General features: G+C 31.5%; 2 protein-coding genes across 2 annotated transcripts in view; one reads left to right on the top strand and one right to left on the bottom strand.

The window, feature by feature from the left end:
* The window catches only part of LOC148305762 (uncharacterized), a 28,914-nt gene extending 17,833 nt beyond the window's left edge, over nt 1-11,081 (bottom strand). The window contains exon 1 of the mRNA XM_088266180.1: nt 10,876-11,081. The gene's annotated coding sequence lies outside the window, so the exon portion shown is untranslated. The remainder of the gene's footprint in view (nt 1-10,875) is intronic.
* Nucleotides 11,082-18,542: 7,461 nt separating this feature from the next.
* LOC148305761 (whirlin-like) lies at nt 18,543-19,970 on the top strand. Its single transcript, XM_088266179.1, has 2 exons — nt 18,543-18,817; nt 19,625-19,970. The coding sequence occupies exons 1-2, from the start codon at nt 18,572-18,574 to the stop codon at nt 19,844-19,846; spliced, it is 468 nt and encodes a 155-aa protein (XP_088122305.1). The 5' UTR covers nt 18,543-18,571; the 3' UTR covers nt 19,847-19,970.
* Nucleotides 19,971-21,922: the final 1,952 nt, after the last annotated feature.

Here is a 21,922-nt window from a genome sequence, read left to right as displayed (position 1 = left end):
TTTTTATTTTTTTTTATTACAATGTATTTTGTTTGTTAGATCTAAAATCACTAGTAAACGGATCGAGGCTCAAAAATAAAAAATAAAATAAAACAAAAATACGGGTAAGGTATTCATTCAGGTATTCATACTTAGTTTTAACACATTTTCATCTACCCAAAAGTGTGTTAAAACTGAGGATGTAGGTACGACACGTCAAGTAGCAGTTGCATTAACGGCGGAACACGCTGGCATTACGATGGGGGCCAGTGCTTTAAAGTGCGCGGTCACCTTTGTGCGTGGGCACTGGTTCCCACGGACCGGTGGGCCGGCAGTACCGTTACCACTAAACCGACTCTTATCTCATCACACACCGCGTAGAGCACTGCGAATCTTCGGCCCCTCGGACGCGGGTTGGGCCAACCAGGAAGTCCAACTGGTCGGACACTTATTAATTAAGAAAAAAATCTTTATTAATGGTTTGAGAGCTGGAAGATATAATAAATTTACACTTTCTTCTAAGCGAAAAATGTACAGATGTACAATAAATATCTTTACAATATGAAATACATGTATGCGATATACAATGTTTTATTTTTGTATTTGAATTACTCCAGTCAAAAAAATAAATGTTTAAGCATATCAAGTTTTTTTTTTTAAATCTTGATGATTTATTGAGAATTTAAAATTTTTAATTTATTAATTTAATAAAAAAATCATATAAATTTAACTGCATTGAATTTAGAGTAAAATATATAGACCCTTTCACGGCCAAATATCGTTACATATAACGTATGTACAAATAGAATTATGACGTATTTCCCAGTAAATAAATCTGGAGGAAATAAACCGTCCAAAAAATCCATATATGGTTCGATATTTGTTCATGAATTTAGTAAGAAGTATTTAATTTTTTAACGCCGTAAAATTATTATTTTTTGTATCTTTTCATAAATCACCTCTTTTTCTTCTTTTCTGTGTATAAAATCATTATTGTTTAAGCTTTTAAATTATAGTTTAAAAAAATATATTAAAATTCATTTGCTGAGGCAAACAACTGCAATGAATGTAATATTTGTACATTGTCTTAAAGATCGCATCCGCATTTAGAGAGCTCGAATTACATTATTTCGTAACTGACCACACACTGAATTCACAATATACACAAAATGTTAATATGACCACATGTTAAATAACATTACCGAAATTACAATACATTTATTTTAACATAAATTAACGAGCAAATAGTAGGTTGTAGTTACGTAAAATGAGTGTGTAATCGCCATTTAAAACCCAAGCAGGCAAAAGTGTCACGATGCACGGAACCGTGGAAGGAATAACGGATTTCACTTTCGCGCCGAAAACACTGCATCATGCTCATTATTCATTCGCTTAAATGCGATTTTTCCGTTTCCTGCGCACTTCACAATATCTAATTTAGGTACCTATCTACCTACTTTAGTTGCATGCATTGTTGTTTTACAAAAATATTGATCAACCGATCAATTATTATCAAACGTCCGTTATTAGAAAATCGATTGGAAAACAAACTAATCACAAGTTAGTTGTTTTGTTCTATTGAAAAAATAGATTACTTTTTTGTTCCACCTGTTAACGCTTTCGACAATTAATGGCCCAAGTTTAAAAAAATGAAATATCGTTTGCTTTTAACAATTTATTATATATTCGAACACGAAATAAATCGGCCAAAACTTAATCATTTAAATATTGCATCCGTTTTCTTTTACATGATACAAATATTCACCGAATAAAATATAGTAACAATCATAAATCTAAACTTGACTTCATACATGTACGTTATCAAAAAAAAAGCTATTAAGAAAAACCACATCCCAAAGATCGTTTCTCTGTCTGTCAAATAAATTCTTCAATTTTAATAACGATATATATATATATATATATATATATATATATATATATATATATGTATATATATATATATATATATATATATATATATATATATATATATATATATATATATATATATATATATATATATATATATATATATATATATATATATATATATATATATATATATATATATATATATATATATATATATATATATATATATATATATATATATATATATATATATATATATATATACATATATATAAATATTTACATCTTATTACAAGTTCTTCTTATAGTAAACAAAATATTTATTATTAAATTCATTCAAACTCTTTTTCTTCATACATTCAGGCATCTCATCCTACATTTTCAAACCCCTTATACATTATACAATTTTGGGATATACGACTGTATTTTTTTAAAGATATATAAACTATAAAGGTATAAATAACTATAAAAAATATGTTGCTATTGGTAAAGACGATGACGGAGTCAGATATGCTAGGATATTACGAAGTAATAGTTTTTCCGTGACAGAAACAATGCGAGATGTTACAATAAGATAATAATAGAAAACAAATTAAAATGCTATAAAACTTTTGAGAACCTTGCGCCGCGTATGTTGTGGTAAGATAGATTTCACTTCACGCTGGATAAATACAATGGTTTCCAAACCGTTTTCCACCATTAACTTTATGAAATTAAGAGTGAGCTCCGTATACAGATCTAAAGATAAACAAATGGATAAAGTAATCACGAGAATTTTTATTTGAGCCTGATATAAATATTGCCACAGATGCGTAAAAGTATATCTATGAAATCATGAAACTTATTAAACAAATTTGGTGTACAGGACGACTAATTAAACAAATTTGGTGACTTTGTCTTTTTATAATTAACGATAATGTTGTATCGGGCTGTGGTCCCGTGGTTAGTGTCGCGGACTCTTAAGTCAGAGTTTCACGGTTCGAACCCACTCAACCACAATTTGATACCTATTTCTAATAATGAGCCGCGTAGGTAGGTTCACAGAAATATTATGAATTAAAATTTTTGTTTTAATAATAATAACACTATTAATTTCCCTTTTTTTAATTAAAAAAAATACTATATTTAAATGTAATAAAAGTTTTTTGGCCTCATTTTACTCTTAATATTTTTTTTTTTAGTAATCATTTAGTAATCATTTAGTAAGTATTTTTTATAATTATTATATTAACTATTTCTAATGATGAGCCGCTTAGGCCCACAGAAATAGTATAAAAAACACAAATATTTATCTTTTTATTAAAAAAAAACACAGTTTATTGATCCGTTGCCAATGTCATATGGCCTTTTGGGTGTATGTAAGGGTTAAAAACAACTAAGTAATCCATTCCTTCTATTCTTCAACTGTATTTAAAAATTCATATCCTGGAGAATTTCAAGAGAACCAAGAAAAACCACGCTCTGTTGTGTTAAATGCACGTTCCTTAATGAACACAGATATTCTATGAATAATAGAAAATATTGATACAAATGTAAGTTAAATGAATTAAAAATATTATTTTTTGACATCTCATCAAAGATGAAGAAGAATATAGAAGTCTGGGCATTTACGGGGCTGACGACCGTCATAGGCTGGTTTAAGTGATCACTTTACACACGTGTAACATTCACCAATTCTACCCATTATTGACAACCACACTACTCAAATTCTTGGAAGTTCTATATATATGAACCAATTTAGAAATCTTGTTCTTGAATCACTAGAACTTCACTAGAGACATCTATTGGTGAGATGTAAAGAAGCTTTTTATTTAGCAGAAACTCTTCTATTAGTATGTAATAATAATATGAAATAACTCCTGTAATTGGAGATAATCCAGATTTTGTGAACAAGTATTTGGACACACTCAAAATGTTGTGAATTAATAAATATTTCAAGGAAGTCGATTTACTTTTGTTCGAACCAGTAAAGAGATATTGTCTATCATACTAGATGTCTATCATACATAAGATATGATTCAAATTGTTTTATGTATATAATACCTGTATACGTATAATACCGGCCACGTGTTGATGTGGCTCAGTCTAATTAAATGGAAAATAAATAAATAGTAAACACACTTTTCTAGTAGGTACGTTTCATTTCACAATGCTTATGAAGCAATAAAAGAAACATAAAAAATCTATGAATAAAAAATGCAATCGAAAACGTTGATAATGCAAAGAGACAGCAACGTTCAAAAAACACGCTGTCCACCATAAACAATGTTTTGTATTGAGTGTATTACTACTACGTTCAACATATGGCGCTGCCATTCCAGTAAAAATCTGTTATTGAAAAAAAACATCTTTTATCCTGTCACAGGTTAAAATACCTGTTAAAGATAGGTTAAGTGATACACATACACATATATCGCTCACTCCTTTCAAGAACGTCATAAATCAAAAATTGTAAATTTTCAGTTGTGCATGTTTTCGGAATGCCCAGAAAATGTACTATATCCCAGCAAAAGCGGCATATTTTTAACTTAGTATTTAACCACTACAGGGCAGAAAGTGTTGTTTTCGCATTTTGAAGAAAAGGCATTGTTTAATTATTTTTTTCAAAAAACTAAATATTTTTCAAATGGAGAAAAAAACTTCAGATTTTACCTAAAAAGATCTGTTGCACAGTAAAAAGTTCAGTAAGTGGCTTGATATTTATTTTTAATACATTGTATTATATTCTTAAACTTTAAAAACGTTCTACTGAAAAATCAAGTATTTTGATTTATGACGTTCTTGAAAGGAGTGAGCGATATATAACACGTCCTTTTTCAAATGTAACATTGCGTCAAAATTTTAAAGAAATCTGTGAATTACTTAAGGAGATTTAAGATTTTGAGCATACAGATATTTACATTTCAATTCATAAACACATAAATACATATATAATAAGATATTGCGCGAAGTTTTCCAGAGCATGTAGCAACAATAACATTTGAAAAATTGTACAAATTAGCGTATAGGGAATATGATATCAACTATAATTGCATTTTCCGGATGCGAATTAAATTATAATAGTTTGTCGTAGTTTCTTGAGGAGACACTCTCACTATGGTCAATAATCACACCAGGAACAGTATACGTGCACTAAGACGAGATATACTATTTTGTAAAACCAGATTGAATGGAAAGTGCACTCTTGGATAATAACCTCACCTTTCTGCACTCACTTATTACGATCGGCTACAATCAATAAAATGATATAAAATATGTACAAATTTAATGTTGGTTCTTACATGAAAAGAAGTGTAAATCGAAGTCACGTTTAAAAACATTTAAATTCAAACCCTTATCCGCACCACAGTGGTGCATAGGGCACTGCATTATATAAACACAATGTTATCTTGATCGTTAACACGAAGGAAAGGTGATCAGCCCTCCGCTTCAGGTACAAGTCCAGGGTAATATAGAATAAATACTATAGTGAAAAAATCACTTATATTTATTTGACCCCCCCTGGGAATCGAACCCGGGACCTCCAGAACGGTAGCCTAGCGTGCTTACCATTACACTCCGGAGGCGGACGAAAAAACATTTAGAGTATGTCAAATACAGGATTAACCCCTAAACGATCCTTGTAGTAGTTTCATTTAATTTGGCTACCATGCTGAAGGTCGCTTCGATTCCCAGGGGGGATGTTTAATATAACTCTAACATTTGTTTAAAATTATCATAGACTGGTACTTGAACCGCAGAATCGATCACCTTGCTTTCATATTATGTAACAATCAAATTAACAGTGCATCCATTTGATGGAATTTTTGGGACACCTTTTGGGTGCAGAAAAGGGTGATTTAGGGGGATGGATAGGAAAAGGGAATATATTAAAATAAAATTTACACGGCCTGTGACCTGTCATCGGCTGTTTAAGTGATCATTTTATACATGAATGTAACATTATCTATGTTCCCGTGGCTGAATTTCCACATTGTTTTGACTTTTGTAAACTGTATATTAACATCAGAAATAAAATTAAAATATAAATAAATAAGTAAATATATTTTACAAGTTGCTACATCTCTGTTATTGATCTATAGAGTATCTTAAACTTAAATGTATTTTATATACTTTGATAAAAAATAATGTCATTGAAATTTTGAGTTAGACGTATGTACAATTTTAAACGTCTGATGTTGAAATCATTTTAAAAGTGATTTGTTTGAAACAAGTTTGTCATTGGCCGTTATGGAGTGAATTAGTATTAAAATTGTTTTCTTAACTGATTATCAGTATGTCAACAACTATCTCCTCTAATTTTTACAATTCTCACCATTAAAATGTCACATATATAATCTTAATTCTAATTCCTCAAACAGAACAACATTTTTTTTTTAAGTTTAGGAGAACTTTCTAAATAGCTTAATACAGGTAGGAATCCAACTCCTCATCCAAGTATCAACCCTTCTTTCTGCACCTATTTATAGAATTGCGGTCATAATTTTTGAAATGATAAAACTAGCATTCAAAGCATATAAATTAAAATATAAATAAACCATGAAATTTTGTATTTATTGTTATTATTATTTTGTATTATTATTTTGTTTGTAAGTAAAAATAATACTTGACACTGGCAGAAACATCCTTTCACTGGGTGACTGCCAAATAAATATTTTTAAAATAAAGTTTGAAGTAAGTAGATGAAACTCTTGACAACTGAACTGACATCTTAACACTGAAAAATCATGAATTTTTTTTGGATCGCTTACATATTGTGTTTACAGAATCCCAAACAGTTACTCCAAAATAGTACAGTTTGACTCGTGTACCTGGTAAAACGTGTTGTAGAAACAACACGTTAAAAATAATTCGGTCGAATAAATGCGAAAAGAAATCAATGCATGGAATCTTGAAAAAAGCAAACCGATAAGGATAAAATCAAAATACTCTACGTAGCCTTGCCATAATTAAAAAAATATATATTATTCATCGTGTATTTTTTGAACGGGCAAGAATTTTCATCAAGAGATATAAAATATTTATTTTTATATAAATTTTCTTAACGCTAAATTGCCTTAAAATTTTAAGGAAAAAATAATTTCAAATAAAAATATGAACATATTACTCGAAATAAGGATAAAATATGACTGCCATTAAAAAAAAACAGGCGTATATCGAAAAATTGTATAACGTATCAGGGGTTTGAAAATGTATGATGAGATGCCTGAATATATAAAGAATGAAAGAATTTAAAGTGTCGGGTTGTGGGTCCCGTGGTTGGTGTCGCGGACTCTTGATTGACAATTTGATACCCGTTTCGAATGAGCCGCTTAGGCTCACAGAAATAGTATGAAATTGAAGTATTTTTGTAAATAATTAAAAAACACAAACATTAATCTTTTTTTTATATATAAAAAGAAATGTTTTGTTAACTGTAAAAAGATTTAAATTTATGTATATATATATATATATATATATATATATATATATATATATATATATATATATATATATATATATATATATATATATATATATATATATATATATATATATATATATATATATATAAGAACCCTTATCCGCACCCCGATGGTGCATAGGGCACTGCGTCATATAAACGCAGTGTTATCTTGATCGTTAACACATGAAGGAAAGGTGATCAGCCCTCCGCTTCAGGTTACCAGTCCAGGGTAATATTGGATAAATATTACAGTGAAAAAATCACTTTTATTTTACCTCCTTTGGGAATCGAACCCAGGACCTCCAGAACGGTAGCTGAGCGTGCTGACCATTACACTACGGAGGCGGACGAATTGCATATTTATATATATATATATAAATATATATATATATATATATATATATATATATATATATATATATATATATATATATATATATATATATATATATATATATATATATATAAAAATATAAATAAATTTATATTTAAGTTTTCCATTCACACAGTTCACAGTTGTATACAGTCGTTGTGTCGTGTTATTTCAGTCTATTTTTATAAAACCTCGCCCGCTATTCAGTGCGCATTGTACACCGTGACGGTGTCACTAAATTATCAAAAGAAATGGATACCAATGGTAAAAGGTACAGTTTGTCACTAACAAGCACAGAGTAAACAAAGAATATAGGTCTAGAGACCGTTAGTTTCCAGCTGCAGCTGGTCGTAGCTTTCATTTCATTCACTTTCTTCTCCCATTATCTGTCTGTCATTAACCGAGCGTCATATTTCTGTCGTTTAACAGACTGACTAATTAACCGCTTCTACTCAAGGGTAGGCAGATAGGTTAGAAAACAAACCACTCTGTTTTAGGAAACATGCTTCGCTTTTTCCACGTTCCGTGAATCTCCTCACACCAGCTTGCTGATTGTTCCGACGTGGTTTCTGTTCCTGATTATGTCATGTCTTCTTATTTAGGCCTTCCTTGACCTCTACTTTCAACCATATTTTGTTTCTTATAGTTATATAATTTATTAACTACAGTTTTCACTTGTAGAGATGTTACAATAAGATAATTGTAGACAATTGTGTATTTATATTAAGTGGTATTATTTACTTATTTTTTCAAAACATATTTCATACATAAGTCATGTATATAAAATTCCCGATGAATAATTTATATTTCTCATTTATTGAGTATTTAATTTTTGTAAGTAATTATTATTCATTGAAAACTCACAAAGTAGGTATAGATATTTCTTCTAACCATTATCCGCACCCAATGGTGCATAGGGCACGGCATCGTATTGACGCAATGTCATCTTGATCGTTACTTACATGAAGGCAAGGTGATCACACCTGTGCTTCGGGGACCAGTCCAGGGTAATAATATTTATTTCACCCCCCCGTCTGGGAATCGAACCTGGGACCTCCAGCACTGTAGCTAAACACGCTAATCATCACACTGCGGAGGCGGACAAGATATAGATACTAGTAGATAATAATAGGTGCAAAGCAATGGAGAATCAACAATACATATGATTTTTTTTACATCTAACGGGAAATTTTTAAGTGCCTTAATTGAAAATTATGGAATGAATTAAGTTAATTTTTCACACAGTTATGAAGGTACCGTCTCCATAAAAATGAAAATGGTTTAATGTACCTATAATGTTATTCAACATTACATGCATATTATATATGGGATTTATATTCACGTGATTAAGTAAAAAAAAACCATTGAAATGAATGATGCATTTAATAATAAATTAACAATCTTTTGTTCAAAGTTCATATTACTCGTAAGCAATGTGAACTTAATTATATTAAAATATCTTAAATCAATCACTACCAACGAATAATGTTGGATCTGAAAAATCCCCACTTTACGGAACGCAGATCTTAAGTATATCGCTCACTCCTTTCAACAACGTCTTGTATCGAAAAACTTGATAAAAATATAATATAATATATTATTAAAAATAAATATCAAGCCGCGTATTGATTTTTTTTTACTGTGCAACATATCTTTTTGGGTAAAACCTGAATGTTTTCTCTCCATTTAAAAAATATTTAGTATATTTAAAAAAATTTAACAAAATATTTTCTTCAAAATGCAAAAACAACACTTTATGCCCTGTTGCGGGTAAATATTAAGTAAAAATATGCCGCTTTTGCTGGGATAAAGTTCATCTTCTGGGCATTCCGAAAACATGCACAACTAAAAATTGACGATTTTTTGTATATTTTAAGATATATAAACAATAATAAAATATTATATTTATATTATTTGATCATATGTTTACAATGGATATAATTCCTGTAGCCCATATTACATATATTATGTGTGTGGGTGTGTGTGTTTTTATGATTTTAAAGAATTTAGGCGATATGGATGTTTAATAATGGCCAGAACGGTGATCGTTGTTACAGAGTATAAACTTAATCACTTAAGCTAGCCGATGCTAGATCGTAAGCGTTATAAGTGTTCAGCCTTCCACATTTTCTTCGTTTAGAATATATTTTTTATCTGCTAGGACATTTAAATAATTAAATAATTCGCAGAGTATTGAATAGATCTAAATGTATTTTTTATTCAGCCATATTCAGCTAAATATATTGGGCGTTTCAATTATTATTACTTTCAATATTCCACAATGATATAAGTTCTTATAAGGTTGTAGAATACACAAATATGGTGATCATATTTTTTTTTCAATTTTATTTTGTACATATTTAAAAATACACACAGTTTTAAATTACCTTTACTTCAAATGTTTTTGATATTCCGATATTAATTTAATGTTTCAAAAAAATTAAATCGTAAACAATCGTCAGCTGGTGATATCATTTTTCTAAATTATGCACGGCAGTATGTCATTCGCTCTTTTTCTAGGCGTTTCTTTACAAAATGTAAAGAAACGCCTAGAAAAAGACGTTTAATAATATATTTTTATTAAACGACAAAACAATCGCTTCGCTGACTTATTATAGTTTATAATTATTATGCAGCATTATTTTTGCCATCTCAACATAGACGAAGAAAAATATGGAAGTCTCGGCATTTACAGTGCTTAAGACCGTCATAGGCTGGTTTAAGTGATCACTTTACATACGTTTAACATTCATTAATTCTACCCATTATTGACAACCACACTACTCAAATTCTTGGAAGTGGAAATATATGAACCAATTTTGAAACATTATTCTAGAATCACTAGAACTTCGCTATTGGTACTATTGGTATTTACGTAGCTTACGACCGTCATAGGCTGGTTTAAGTATACACACATTCACCATTTCTACCAATGATTGACAAACACACCACTCAAATTCTTGAATCTTCTAGATATATTAATTAAACTCGAAACACAATATGCGAAAGTTCATTACAACTGTTGATTAAAAATAACTCTTAATTAAAAATAACTCCTAATTGGGGATAATCCAGATTTGTGAACAAGTATTAAGACACACTCAAAATGTTACATATTATGCAGCAGCCTCAATACACGAAAATCACGATGAAAATATCCACACAAAAATATATAAACATAACCTCAAAAAGTAAACAAACTTACGTCAAGGCTTCTCGTAGCGGTGTAACCTGCGAGTAGGTACTGCAGTATGCTCTGAATAGCTATACGTTGCCGCTAGCTGATTGTTGAGATTGTCGATCTTGTATATGGAGCACTGGTGAGATTCGTGAGGTTCTGAGGATGCAGCAATACAGGCTGTAGTCTGAGACACAAACGACCGAAGCCACGATACAAGTTTAACTGATACATGACCGTTTTGTTGCCGTTCTCCGTCGGTGCTGCCCCCCTCCGCCGCCGCTGGAACTACTGCCTTCGCCGGGTCGCTCTTTGTCTTCTAACCCACTTCGCTCGACCAGGATCAGGTGAGAAAAACCATCTTTTTTACCCTTTTAACCTAGTATTTGAACCTAGTATTTATTAAATTGAAAACAAAATAATTTTTAAATAGGTTAAAATGATGAATTTACGTGAAATTACTGCCATTCTTATAAAGAAAATTTTTAATTTACACGAAAAAAATAAAATCCACTGCATATTTTTTAAATTATTCTTCAAACCCTTATTCGCACCCCAATGGTGCATAGGGCACTGCATTATATAAACGCAGTGTTATCCTGATCGTTAACACATGAATGAAAGGTGATCAGCCGTTCGCTTTAGGTACCAGTCCAGGGTATTATTTAATAAATATCAGAGTGAAAAAATCACTTGTATTTATTTTACCTCCCCTTGGGAATCGAACCCGGGACCTCCAGAACGGTAGCCCGGCGTGCTGCTACATTATTACATTACAGAGGTGGACGAATATTTTAAGGATATAAATAAATATTAGTCAAAAATTAAATCGAACTATTTAATATTGTGTATTTATTTATTTATTTACAAGCTTTGGCATTTGCAATAATCACCTAAATCGTAGACTATCCAACAACTCAACATTTAATTTCTAAAGTTAAAATAAGTAAAAGAAAACAATAATGAAAATGCCGATAAGAGTTATTATTTGTTTAACTTTAATTTTGGTATTAAAGTTTAGCATTGCAGTTGACTATTCTTAATTATATTTTAAAGTATTATTTATTTATTATTTTTTTAATTTAATTTCTTGTACAGAATAAATGTACATCGGGCTTATTGCTAAAAAGCAATTCCTTCCAACCAATTAATTATCATATCGCTATCATAATTATATTTATTAGATCTTAAATGATTTTTATATTGTTAGTCTAGTTTCTATCAATCAAAGTATAGCTTGAATATAATATATAAATTCACTGTCTTTAGTGCTTAAAGTAACATACAATAATTCCCCCATTTTTTAAAAGTAAAAATAATGAAACTTCAATATCATTAGATTTTTAGCCAACCCTGTATTACAATAATTTAAAAATACATAGATTAAAAATCCTTAGAAATTTGTAGGTTGATAATAAAGGTTTACTTGAGTACAGCTAAATTTGAAAATCTATTATTAAAAATAGGCATATATAAATAATACGAGTGTATCTAGTAATTTTTATTAATCATTCATATACTTCCGAATCACATAATTTCTAAGTAAAATAAATATTAGCTATATTATTACCATATTATTATCCCACTCACTTGAAATAAATTTCTTTTATTTTTTTACAATCCCATAAAAAATCAGATATCCATTATTTTGTGTTATCCAAAATGTAAAGCTTATGGCACTTCCCTCGAAACATGGAAATCACGTCGCCGACGCACACCGTACACTCTTCGAACTGCAAATGTCGTTACTAGTTGCGATGGTGCAAACTCCCCTTAATTCTTTTCAAATACGTTAGAAAAATGAAACGGGCTTATTTTCGTTTCCAATCCAAGTTATCTGTTATGTTTATTATCGTGGCTTCAATTTTGGAATCGGGAATCTAAAACACCATCTTGAAATGCCCGTCAAACGTTTACTGCTCTCGCATATATGCCTGTGACTATATAATGTATAAAAGTGTTAGTGCCTACAGATAAAAATTTACTTTTATTGGTCATAATTTTCGCTTACGTCTCTATTTTCTCTACCAATCACGCTGGTGTAAAGCTGAGCAGTGCAACCATCACCAAAAGATGAAGAAAAAAAATCGAAATTATTCTCAGCAGGATTATTATGTTCTCAGTCGATCCACACAAACATATTCAATAAAAGGAAAAGAGCTTACTATTTTAATGTCAGTAGAATCTTGATTAGAATAAAAAGGGTAAGATATAGGATAGACTATAAAAAAGGGTGTGTCATTTTTGTAAGCTTTCGAATTTAGCTAGCAAAGGGGTCTCAATAGTTACCTTTTGTAATCGAACCAAGATGTATATTTGAAAAAGCCTTAGCCGTCTAAATTACTAAACAAAAAATCTTTTTTATTGACTTGATATTTAGTGATTAACATGATGATTATAATACATAAATAAACCACCTGTAAAATACCGCTTTTGGAAGTCTTATATAAGTGTTTTGTTCCTATGTATAAAAAAGTATTTAAAATTAAATTACGTTACATATTTATTTTCGATTTTTAAAGGGGATATACCATTATTAAAACTGTCGATAAAACATCTTTGTAATGATTATTTTTTTCAATTGGAATATTAATGTAATTTTTGCCATTCTTTGAATGTACTTCTACATGTAAAACGAATATTAAGAAACAAATATGAAGATATATTTTTTAATTATTTTGTAAATGGATCCCTTTAATACGAAATATTTTACTAAAAATAGTGACACATCCTTTTGAGTAGTACTTGCACTGGGAATCTTGAATATCCTCGTTAAATTGCGTTGTTTAGCTTAAATATATGTGCTTCGAGGCATACCTGATTAGGTTCTTTGGATCTACGTTCACCTCTATAAGCAATAAACATAAGTCACGCGTCACGTGTTCGTGGAGTTTGTGCGAGAGCAGCGAGTCCCCGTTTTGCGCGTTTTGGAGTGTTGTTAAGTTGTGCTAAGCGGCGGTGTGGTTTCAGTGCGGCTACCTCGATGGGCTGCGGTCGTCACTCGGTGGCTGGACGCAGAAAGTGAAGTCGTGGTACTGGGGAAGACCTCTAGTAAGTCCCCTAGACCTGGCGGTGGATAAGCATATCGACTTTTCTCGCACTTTGATATTCAATGCACGCCGCAACACTAGTTGAACGTTTTTTTTATTCATTAGCTTCAGTAATTCTTTATGTAGTCTTCCTGTTGAGAGTATTTTTCTCTGTCGATTAATACAGTTTGAAACTCGAATTGTTAGATCAATGGTACCGTAATATGTTGCCCTTTTGTTATTTCTCTGTTTTAACTGTTCGCACTTCATATTTTCTGTTTTCAGACATTTCGAATGTATCTTCTTTCAGTTTAACGATCGTACCCTCGTGTTCTAAGGCGGGTACTTCCTAGAGTTTCGTTAGAACGCGCTCACGAGCTGCGCAGTTTGTCGCTTTCTTGTTTATTGCTACCACACAAATTGAGTTTCAAGGCTCTGCTGGGAACTATCGATACGTTCCTGGTAAAAGCGCTTTAAGTTCGAAGGAAAGTAGTAGAAAAGCACTCACCGGGAAGACAGTAGTAATATTAGGTCAGGACATTTGGAAAACCTTGTATACTAATTCCCTCTCGAGCACAACAGCATGATCATGATCTAGTTCACAATATTACCATTTTCACCGCATTCATAGAATCTCCAACAATCTCGGTGTCTTTTTGTAAATTTGGCTTTCTTAGCACTTTTTTGGTTCTTCACATCGCTTAACAGAGAGTTTCGGTCGCAGTAAATGAAATACCTTTGAATATTTTCTGTATTGTCTTTGGTCTGGGCACATTAGTTTATCGTGTTAAAATCTATGCTGGAATACAATATGAAGAAAGTAATAGCTTATCGCCAGATTAGAGTTTGTTTTCGCGGACAATGCAGGAGTACAGTCAATAGTCTAGACCGTGGAAACATCTATTGTGAGTCACCACAGTATTACCACACGTTACCGAGTCACTTCTCCGTGGGAGACTTTCTTTCGGTGTGAAGATTTGACTTTCTCCAGTCCACATACACAGCTACACGCGTGGCGGCCGCTCCCGCCACCCTCCACCGCCCTACCGCCACACATCCCGCTCTTCCGCTACTTCCGCTACGTCCGCCACTTCCGCCACTTCCGCCACGCGCCACCCGCCACCCCACTCGCTCGGCCCCACCCTCCCCACCCGCTCCAATATTGTACAGGAATATATTATACTCTTTAATTGGTTCGTCCCGGATATCATTAGACACTCTTACTATCTTTCCAGAAAGGTACGAGTAACATGACGCATTACGCTCACTCTCTATAACTTTTTACTTCTTTATATTAAGTATTTATCATTTCTTAGGAACCCAGTGTTATTTCAATATCTTTTATGTATCTACACACGCATATATATGTATATGTATATATATATATATATATATATATATAAAAATATATATATATATATATATATATATAAATATATATATATATATATATATATATATATATATATATATATATATATATATATATATATATATATATATACACATATATATATATATATATATATATATATATATATATATATATATATATATATATATATATATATATATATATATATATTTATATATTTAAATGTATATAAAGTGTGTTTGTATATAAATATACGACTTTAATATTAAAGTGTTTAGATTGTACATCTTATTGTTAAAAGTGTAATAGTTAATTAAAACTAATGTACCTATTTATTTTACTTTTATTTTGAATTTTATTGATTTTTGAAAATAATTTCTTCATCGTTTATACCGACAGTACATATTTTTTGTTATTGTATAAAAATGATGATGCATCCATTTTGCATGAAAACCGACAGTTTTATGAAGTGTTTGTTTTTCTATAATTGTACATCTAAATTTTATCAAGATCCATATAAAACGTGCACTAAATACAATAGTTTGGCTTCTGCACGACATTTGGGTACCAATTTTCTCACAATTAGTTGGTATTTTGCTTTCGAAAGCATGATCGTCAATAATTTCCGAAGAGTAGTATTTTATATCGCCTAATCGCTGGCTGAATTTAAAATTTGAGAAAGAAAAATCTTGTCGGAATTGGATTTAATATACAATTCCTTGTATTCTTTGGTTTTGTCCTACATCCGTTATTTGTAATATAATAGTTTTTATACCTATATGTGTGAGATATTTAATTGCATGGAAAATTTAATGATCTCTTTGGTTTAAAATTTCTTATATAGTTTTGTAGTAAAAAAGAAATTTTTTCATAGTGTAAATCAGAACTTGGATCACTCTTTTAATTGATTATATTATAGTTGGTTTGAATTATACGAACTTGAATTGTTATTTGTGTTTTAGGGTAGATAGGAATCAAAATGTTTTATAGTGATTTGAACATTTATTTGTGTGTTATGTGCTCGTGTAATTATTGTTGTTTATTTTTTAAATTAACTGCGTCAAAATTAAGTACTAATTGTATTTAATTGAAATAAATACAGGTGGTTATAGTTACTAAGAAATATAAATGTAGAAATATGAAAGTGATTCCCAGCTAATTAAATATTTACATGATATTGGCGTACTATTTATATGATTTAATTTCTATTTTTTCTTTGTATATATGTAATAAAATACCTAGGTACCTACCTATACATTTTATTAAGTACTTACAAATAGTACCGACATAATACAGTTCTACTACCAGATGTCGCATGCGTCGCACAGAATAAAACAAAAGACATCCGATAGAAAAAATATAATATTTTGAACTGTCAGAATCAGATAGATAGATAGAAAAAATATTATAAAGATAAATTAAGAATAAACTTTAATTATAAACTTTAATTACAAAGCAACACATTGTTTATTTTATTATTATACACCCACTTTACATATTATTTACACCCAATTTACAAAGAAAAATATTACCACGTTATATATATGCATGTATTACTATTTTCTTATGAAAGTTACATGGATTCCAGTTTATTTACACATATGTTATAGAATTCTTAAAATATGTATAATATTAATAGATACAATTTATAATTTTAAGAAGAGCTGTAAGTGTATGTCCTAATCGATATACGATTAATATCAGATCTAAGATTTCACGTATGTGGAATTTACATTTTGTTGTTTCAATTTATGTAAAGTTTTAAATTATATATTTCTTTACTAAATATTCATACTTTAACTTTTTTGTTATCGAAAATAATATTCCCTTGCATTTTCTAATGAATATATTCTGTAATTACAGTATCTTATTTTGTTGGAGGCACCTTTTGCTCTCCTAGATTTCATACATGAGTGTTAGCTGTCATATTGTTATCTTCATCCCTACGAAAAAAAATGAATGTGCACTTTGTGACCCATTTCCAGAAATCAAAAAAATCTCAAAATATGAAATGACCGTAGACAGAATGCTGGTTTGAAAGATTCCTTGTTATAGAATGATTCACGCTGACATAGTAAATAATATAATTCGTCACTCAAATGAAGATATTGTATTTTATCTCATTATTTTCGTGAAGATCTCATATTCACAGAACAATTCTACCTTGTTGTCGTACCATTTATCGAACAATAATACATTTTTGATATCTCAACATAGATGAATAAGAATATGGAAGTCTGGGCATTTACAAGACTTACGACCGTCATCATAGGTTTTGTTAAGTGATCACTTTACACACGTGTAATATTTCCCAATTCTACCCATGATTGACAACCACACTACTCAATTTTCGGAACCAATATATATATATATATATATATATATATATATATATATATATATATATATATATATATATATATATATATAAATATATATGTACATATATATATATATATATATATATATATATATATATATATATATATATATATATATATATATATATATATATATATATATATTGATCAAACTCGTTACACTGTTCATGTGATTTTACCACCCCGATCTATGCTGGAATAGGGAAAGCGTTATGTAAAGACTCTTTTATCTGTATGCAAGGTCCAATCTTTGATTAAATTCACGTACTTGAACCCCATCTGAAAACATGATTTTCAATTTTTTATGTGGCTTATAATTTTACCAGTTATTTTATTTGCAACATGTTGAGATGTCAAAAATGTGTAAAATAACTCCTAAGCGGAGATAATCCAGATTGGTGAACAAGGATTTGAACGTAATCGAAATGTTGTAAACAAGAATATATTTAAGCATGTTGTAAAAAATAATTTTCTTATAATTTATATTTGAAGCACTAACTTTGTGATTTTCCAATTAATAATTAAAATAAAACTTTGTTTTAGAATCATTTTATTTTATTTATGTTTTGTTTTGTTAAGATATCTTGGTGGAACTGCATTTTATAGAATAAATTAACAACTTTTTATTTTTTCCACATGAATTTTATTTGAACAGCAACCGGGTTTTGTCGTGACCGACATCATCAGACCAGTCTGTTGGTTGCTGGTCAAATAAATTAATGTGGGAAAAATTACATGGTTGTTATTTTATTCTAGTATCAATCAGCCTTGATAAAGAAGCGGTTAGCTTCGAAACCGGTAGATATTATAATTAAGTTGTGATAAAATATTTATAGTGATTTTGTTGTTTTAATTGTCAATAAACAATTAGCAAAAAATAACAAAGTTGTCGCGACCGTGTCTAGGAGCTGGCGCACAAGTTGTCGCGCAGCTTCGACATGAAGGAGGAGACGGGGGCCCTGCTGGGGGATGGAGGTCCCGGGGGTGCCGGCGGGCCCCTGCGGCGCCACCAGTCCATGCAGCGGCTGCCGCTGGGCGCGCCGGAGCCCTGGCCGGCGCGCGTCATCCCCGACCACCACGGGAACCTGCACATCACCGTCAAGAAGACCAAACCCATCCTGGGCATCGCCATAGAAGGCGGCGCCAACACCAAACATCCGCTTCCCAGGATTATCAATATACACGTGAGTTTTGCACAGTCTTAAATGTAGTGTCAAGAACAAGTATCAAGGTAGACGGTATGGTTTGGACATGCGGAACGAATGAGTGAGGAAAGAACGGTAAAACAAATACATGAGGGGAATGTAGTAGAGGAAGTAAATAAGCCCATTTATTAGTTTATTTTTTTATAAAAGAGAAATAGTTTGTGTTTTTTTTTATTATTTGCAAAAGTACTTCAATGTCATACTATTTCTTTGAGCCTAAGCGGTTCATTATTAAAAATAGGTATCGAATTGTGGTAGAGTTGGTTCGAACCCGTAAACTCTGACTCAAGAGTCCGAGACACTAACCACGGGACCACAACCCGACACCGATATAGATTCGGCAGTAACTTTGTAGTACCCATACATTTTAATATAAGTTTTACTTGGCAAATACCATTTTTTCTTAAAATACACGTGGTTCGATATGCGTTGTTTGAAAATTATACTGAATGCATCAAAACACGTGTCACAATAGATTTTAAGAAATAGTGGTATTTACCAAGTAAAACTTGAATTAAAATAAAGAGCAGGGCAAGCCAAGGAGAATTTGACGTAATCAAGTAGTTTAAATATTCGAAAGTCATCAGATCTTGAGTCGAAGTTATCGGCTGGTATGTATGATGAGATCCACGAATGTGGAGAAGAATGTTTGCGAAGGCAGGGTGGTGTGGCGTTCTACTGTCGTGATGGTTAGATGAAATGATACATCCCCGTTTGCATGTTTGCATGTTACCTCTGAGATTCTTGTTTCGCTCCGCTTTGTGATGACGCTCGTTCGTGACGCAGGAAAACGGAGCTGCTCACGACGCGGGCGGACTGGAGGTGGGCCAGCTGATCTTGGAGGTGGACGGCAGGAGGGTGGACGGGTTGCCTCACCAGGCCGTGGCGCGCCTCATCGCGGAGTCGTTCGCCAAACGAGACCGCCAGGACATCGAGTTCCTGGTGGTGGAGGCCAAGAAGTCCAACCTCGAGCCGAAGCCCACGGCGCTCATCTTTCTAGAGGCCTAACATCTACTTTCCCTCCCCGCCACCGACCCCGGCGAACGGACGGACCCGGCTCGCCAGGGAGTCGACCTCACCGCCCGCATCACGGAATAAGCTCCACGCAGAGCAATGTGCGCTGCCACATGCTCTTCTGAGGGCCGCAGGCTGCAGGCCTCGCGAGGCTCCGCGAGATGCGCTACCGACTCGCTCTGAGAAGGCAACAGAGGGGCTACTAGCCAAACTGACCGTTTGGATGATGTTATAATAATTCTCTATATATCGGATCCAGTTTATAATCTCAAACCGAATAAACTGACCATTCTCCTTATGTTGATACGTCGACTTTTTACAAATCTCTTAAAAATTTAAAATTTTATATATTAGTTTAAATTAGAATGAAATCATTCCGTAGTTTTTCCATAACGTTGGATTTTATCATCTGTGCATAAAACACCTTTTTAATATCACGTACGCATTTTGAAAATTCTAGAATGTTCGATAGAACTGAGCGGTCTCCGCGACCGTCTCGCTCGTCACTAGTTCATTTTAAATAATAATCTACTTTTCCTTAATAGACTTAATATAAGTTCATAGACTAATTATACAAATTTGCAAGCTTACAGAGAATAAATATTTTTTTATTAGAACTACCGTTATTATACTTCATCGTGATTGATTAACACGTCATAGAGCATCGCATCGAGTAGAGCCGAGTACATAATGAGGCGCCTGTAATATTATGTAACGTGATAAGTGATGTATTCTCTAAGCAAGCCGTCCCAATTCTCACGACTTGGGAAGGAGCAAGTAGTGCAGGCTCACCCTGTTCCCGTGACGTCGCGCCGGCCGCGTGACGTCACCCGACACCCGAGCCTGACGTCACCGAGTGCTTGCAGTTTGCTTAGCGATCTTATTTTATTATACGCAGAAACATCCTTGCTATAGTAATTTGCGGTGAGCTATAAGGAAATTTTGGCGGAGAGGGATTTATGTGCCCGATAAACATTGTAATATAATATTATAATAAATTATTGTACATTAATCGATGTTTAACTGTGTAACGAGTGATTTTCTGTTAGTTTAGGACTTACGTATCGCATTATTCATTTGTGAATAAAACTTCTTGAGACTTGATACACTTGCAATATATTATATAATACAAAAACCTGTTGATTGATGTTTGCTAGATTTTACAACTTACTTTAGTGTTTAGCGAGCTCACGATTGATTTCCCCAATTACTGTATATATACGAAGGATTTAGATGTGTACAAATGTAAAAATAGTTACGTTTATTTTACTTATATGTAGATACAGTAAGTTTTTATCTTTTATTTCCTAAATATTTAACATTAGTGCCAAAAGTGACATGATGTGCTAATTGACAGTGTACTATTAAAGGCTTATGGCTAACATTTGTATTATAAGCAAACTATTTTAACATTAAATGTCTTTATATTTATTTAATAGCTACAATTCTACTACCTTGAAAATACATGTTCACTGATATAAAGAAAACTGATCCCCAATATTTATCGTAAAAAAATATTTTACTTGGGCTTTAATAATTTCTCTTACATTTACTTATTCAATCATTTCTGTAATGAATAGTGGACATTTTATCACTAACCGATGAAAAAATACATTGATATTTATGTTAAGTTGATAATAAAGTTTATTGAATATCTCAAATTATTAAAATTCCCATAAAATACGCATAAATAACTTATCAATAGACTTAAGACATATTGACAATCGGAAATCAAAATTTTAATTTTTTTTCGAATAATTTTTAATGCATTTTTTGAAGAGTAAATACTTTGAAATTAAAATGTTTGTATTGACACATTTTCTTTGAATATTTAATATTAATTTTTGTGACAAAAAACTATGAGATAATTACTATAATAATGAACTAAAAGACACGTTTTTTCTACTTGAATCAAACAACTATTTGAACTAATATTATAAAATATAAGTCCATAAAACAATAAAAGTCAATTAAAATGTATTAAATTGGGTACAACTGAGCTCACTTATCGTTTTATTAATCAAATATCTTAATTTATAAGCGGTTTGGTGGATATAATTTTTAAAACAC

This window comes from Brachycentrus maculatus, unplaced genomic scaffold (genome assembly GCF_059751285.1).
Source record: "Brachycentrus maculatus isolate JH-2025_06_01 unplaced genomic scaffold, ASM5975128v1 h1tg000263l, whole genome shotgun sequence".
Taxonomy (NCBI): Eukaryota; Metazoa; Arthropoda; class Insecta; order Trichoptera; family Brachycentridae; genus Brachycentrus; species Brachycentrus maculatus.
The sequence above is the reverse complement of the archived record's forward strand: the minus strand, read 5'-3'. Positions and strand labels throughout refer to the sequence as shown.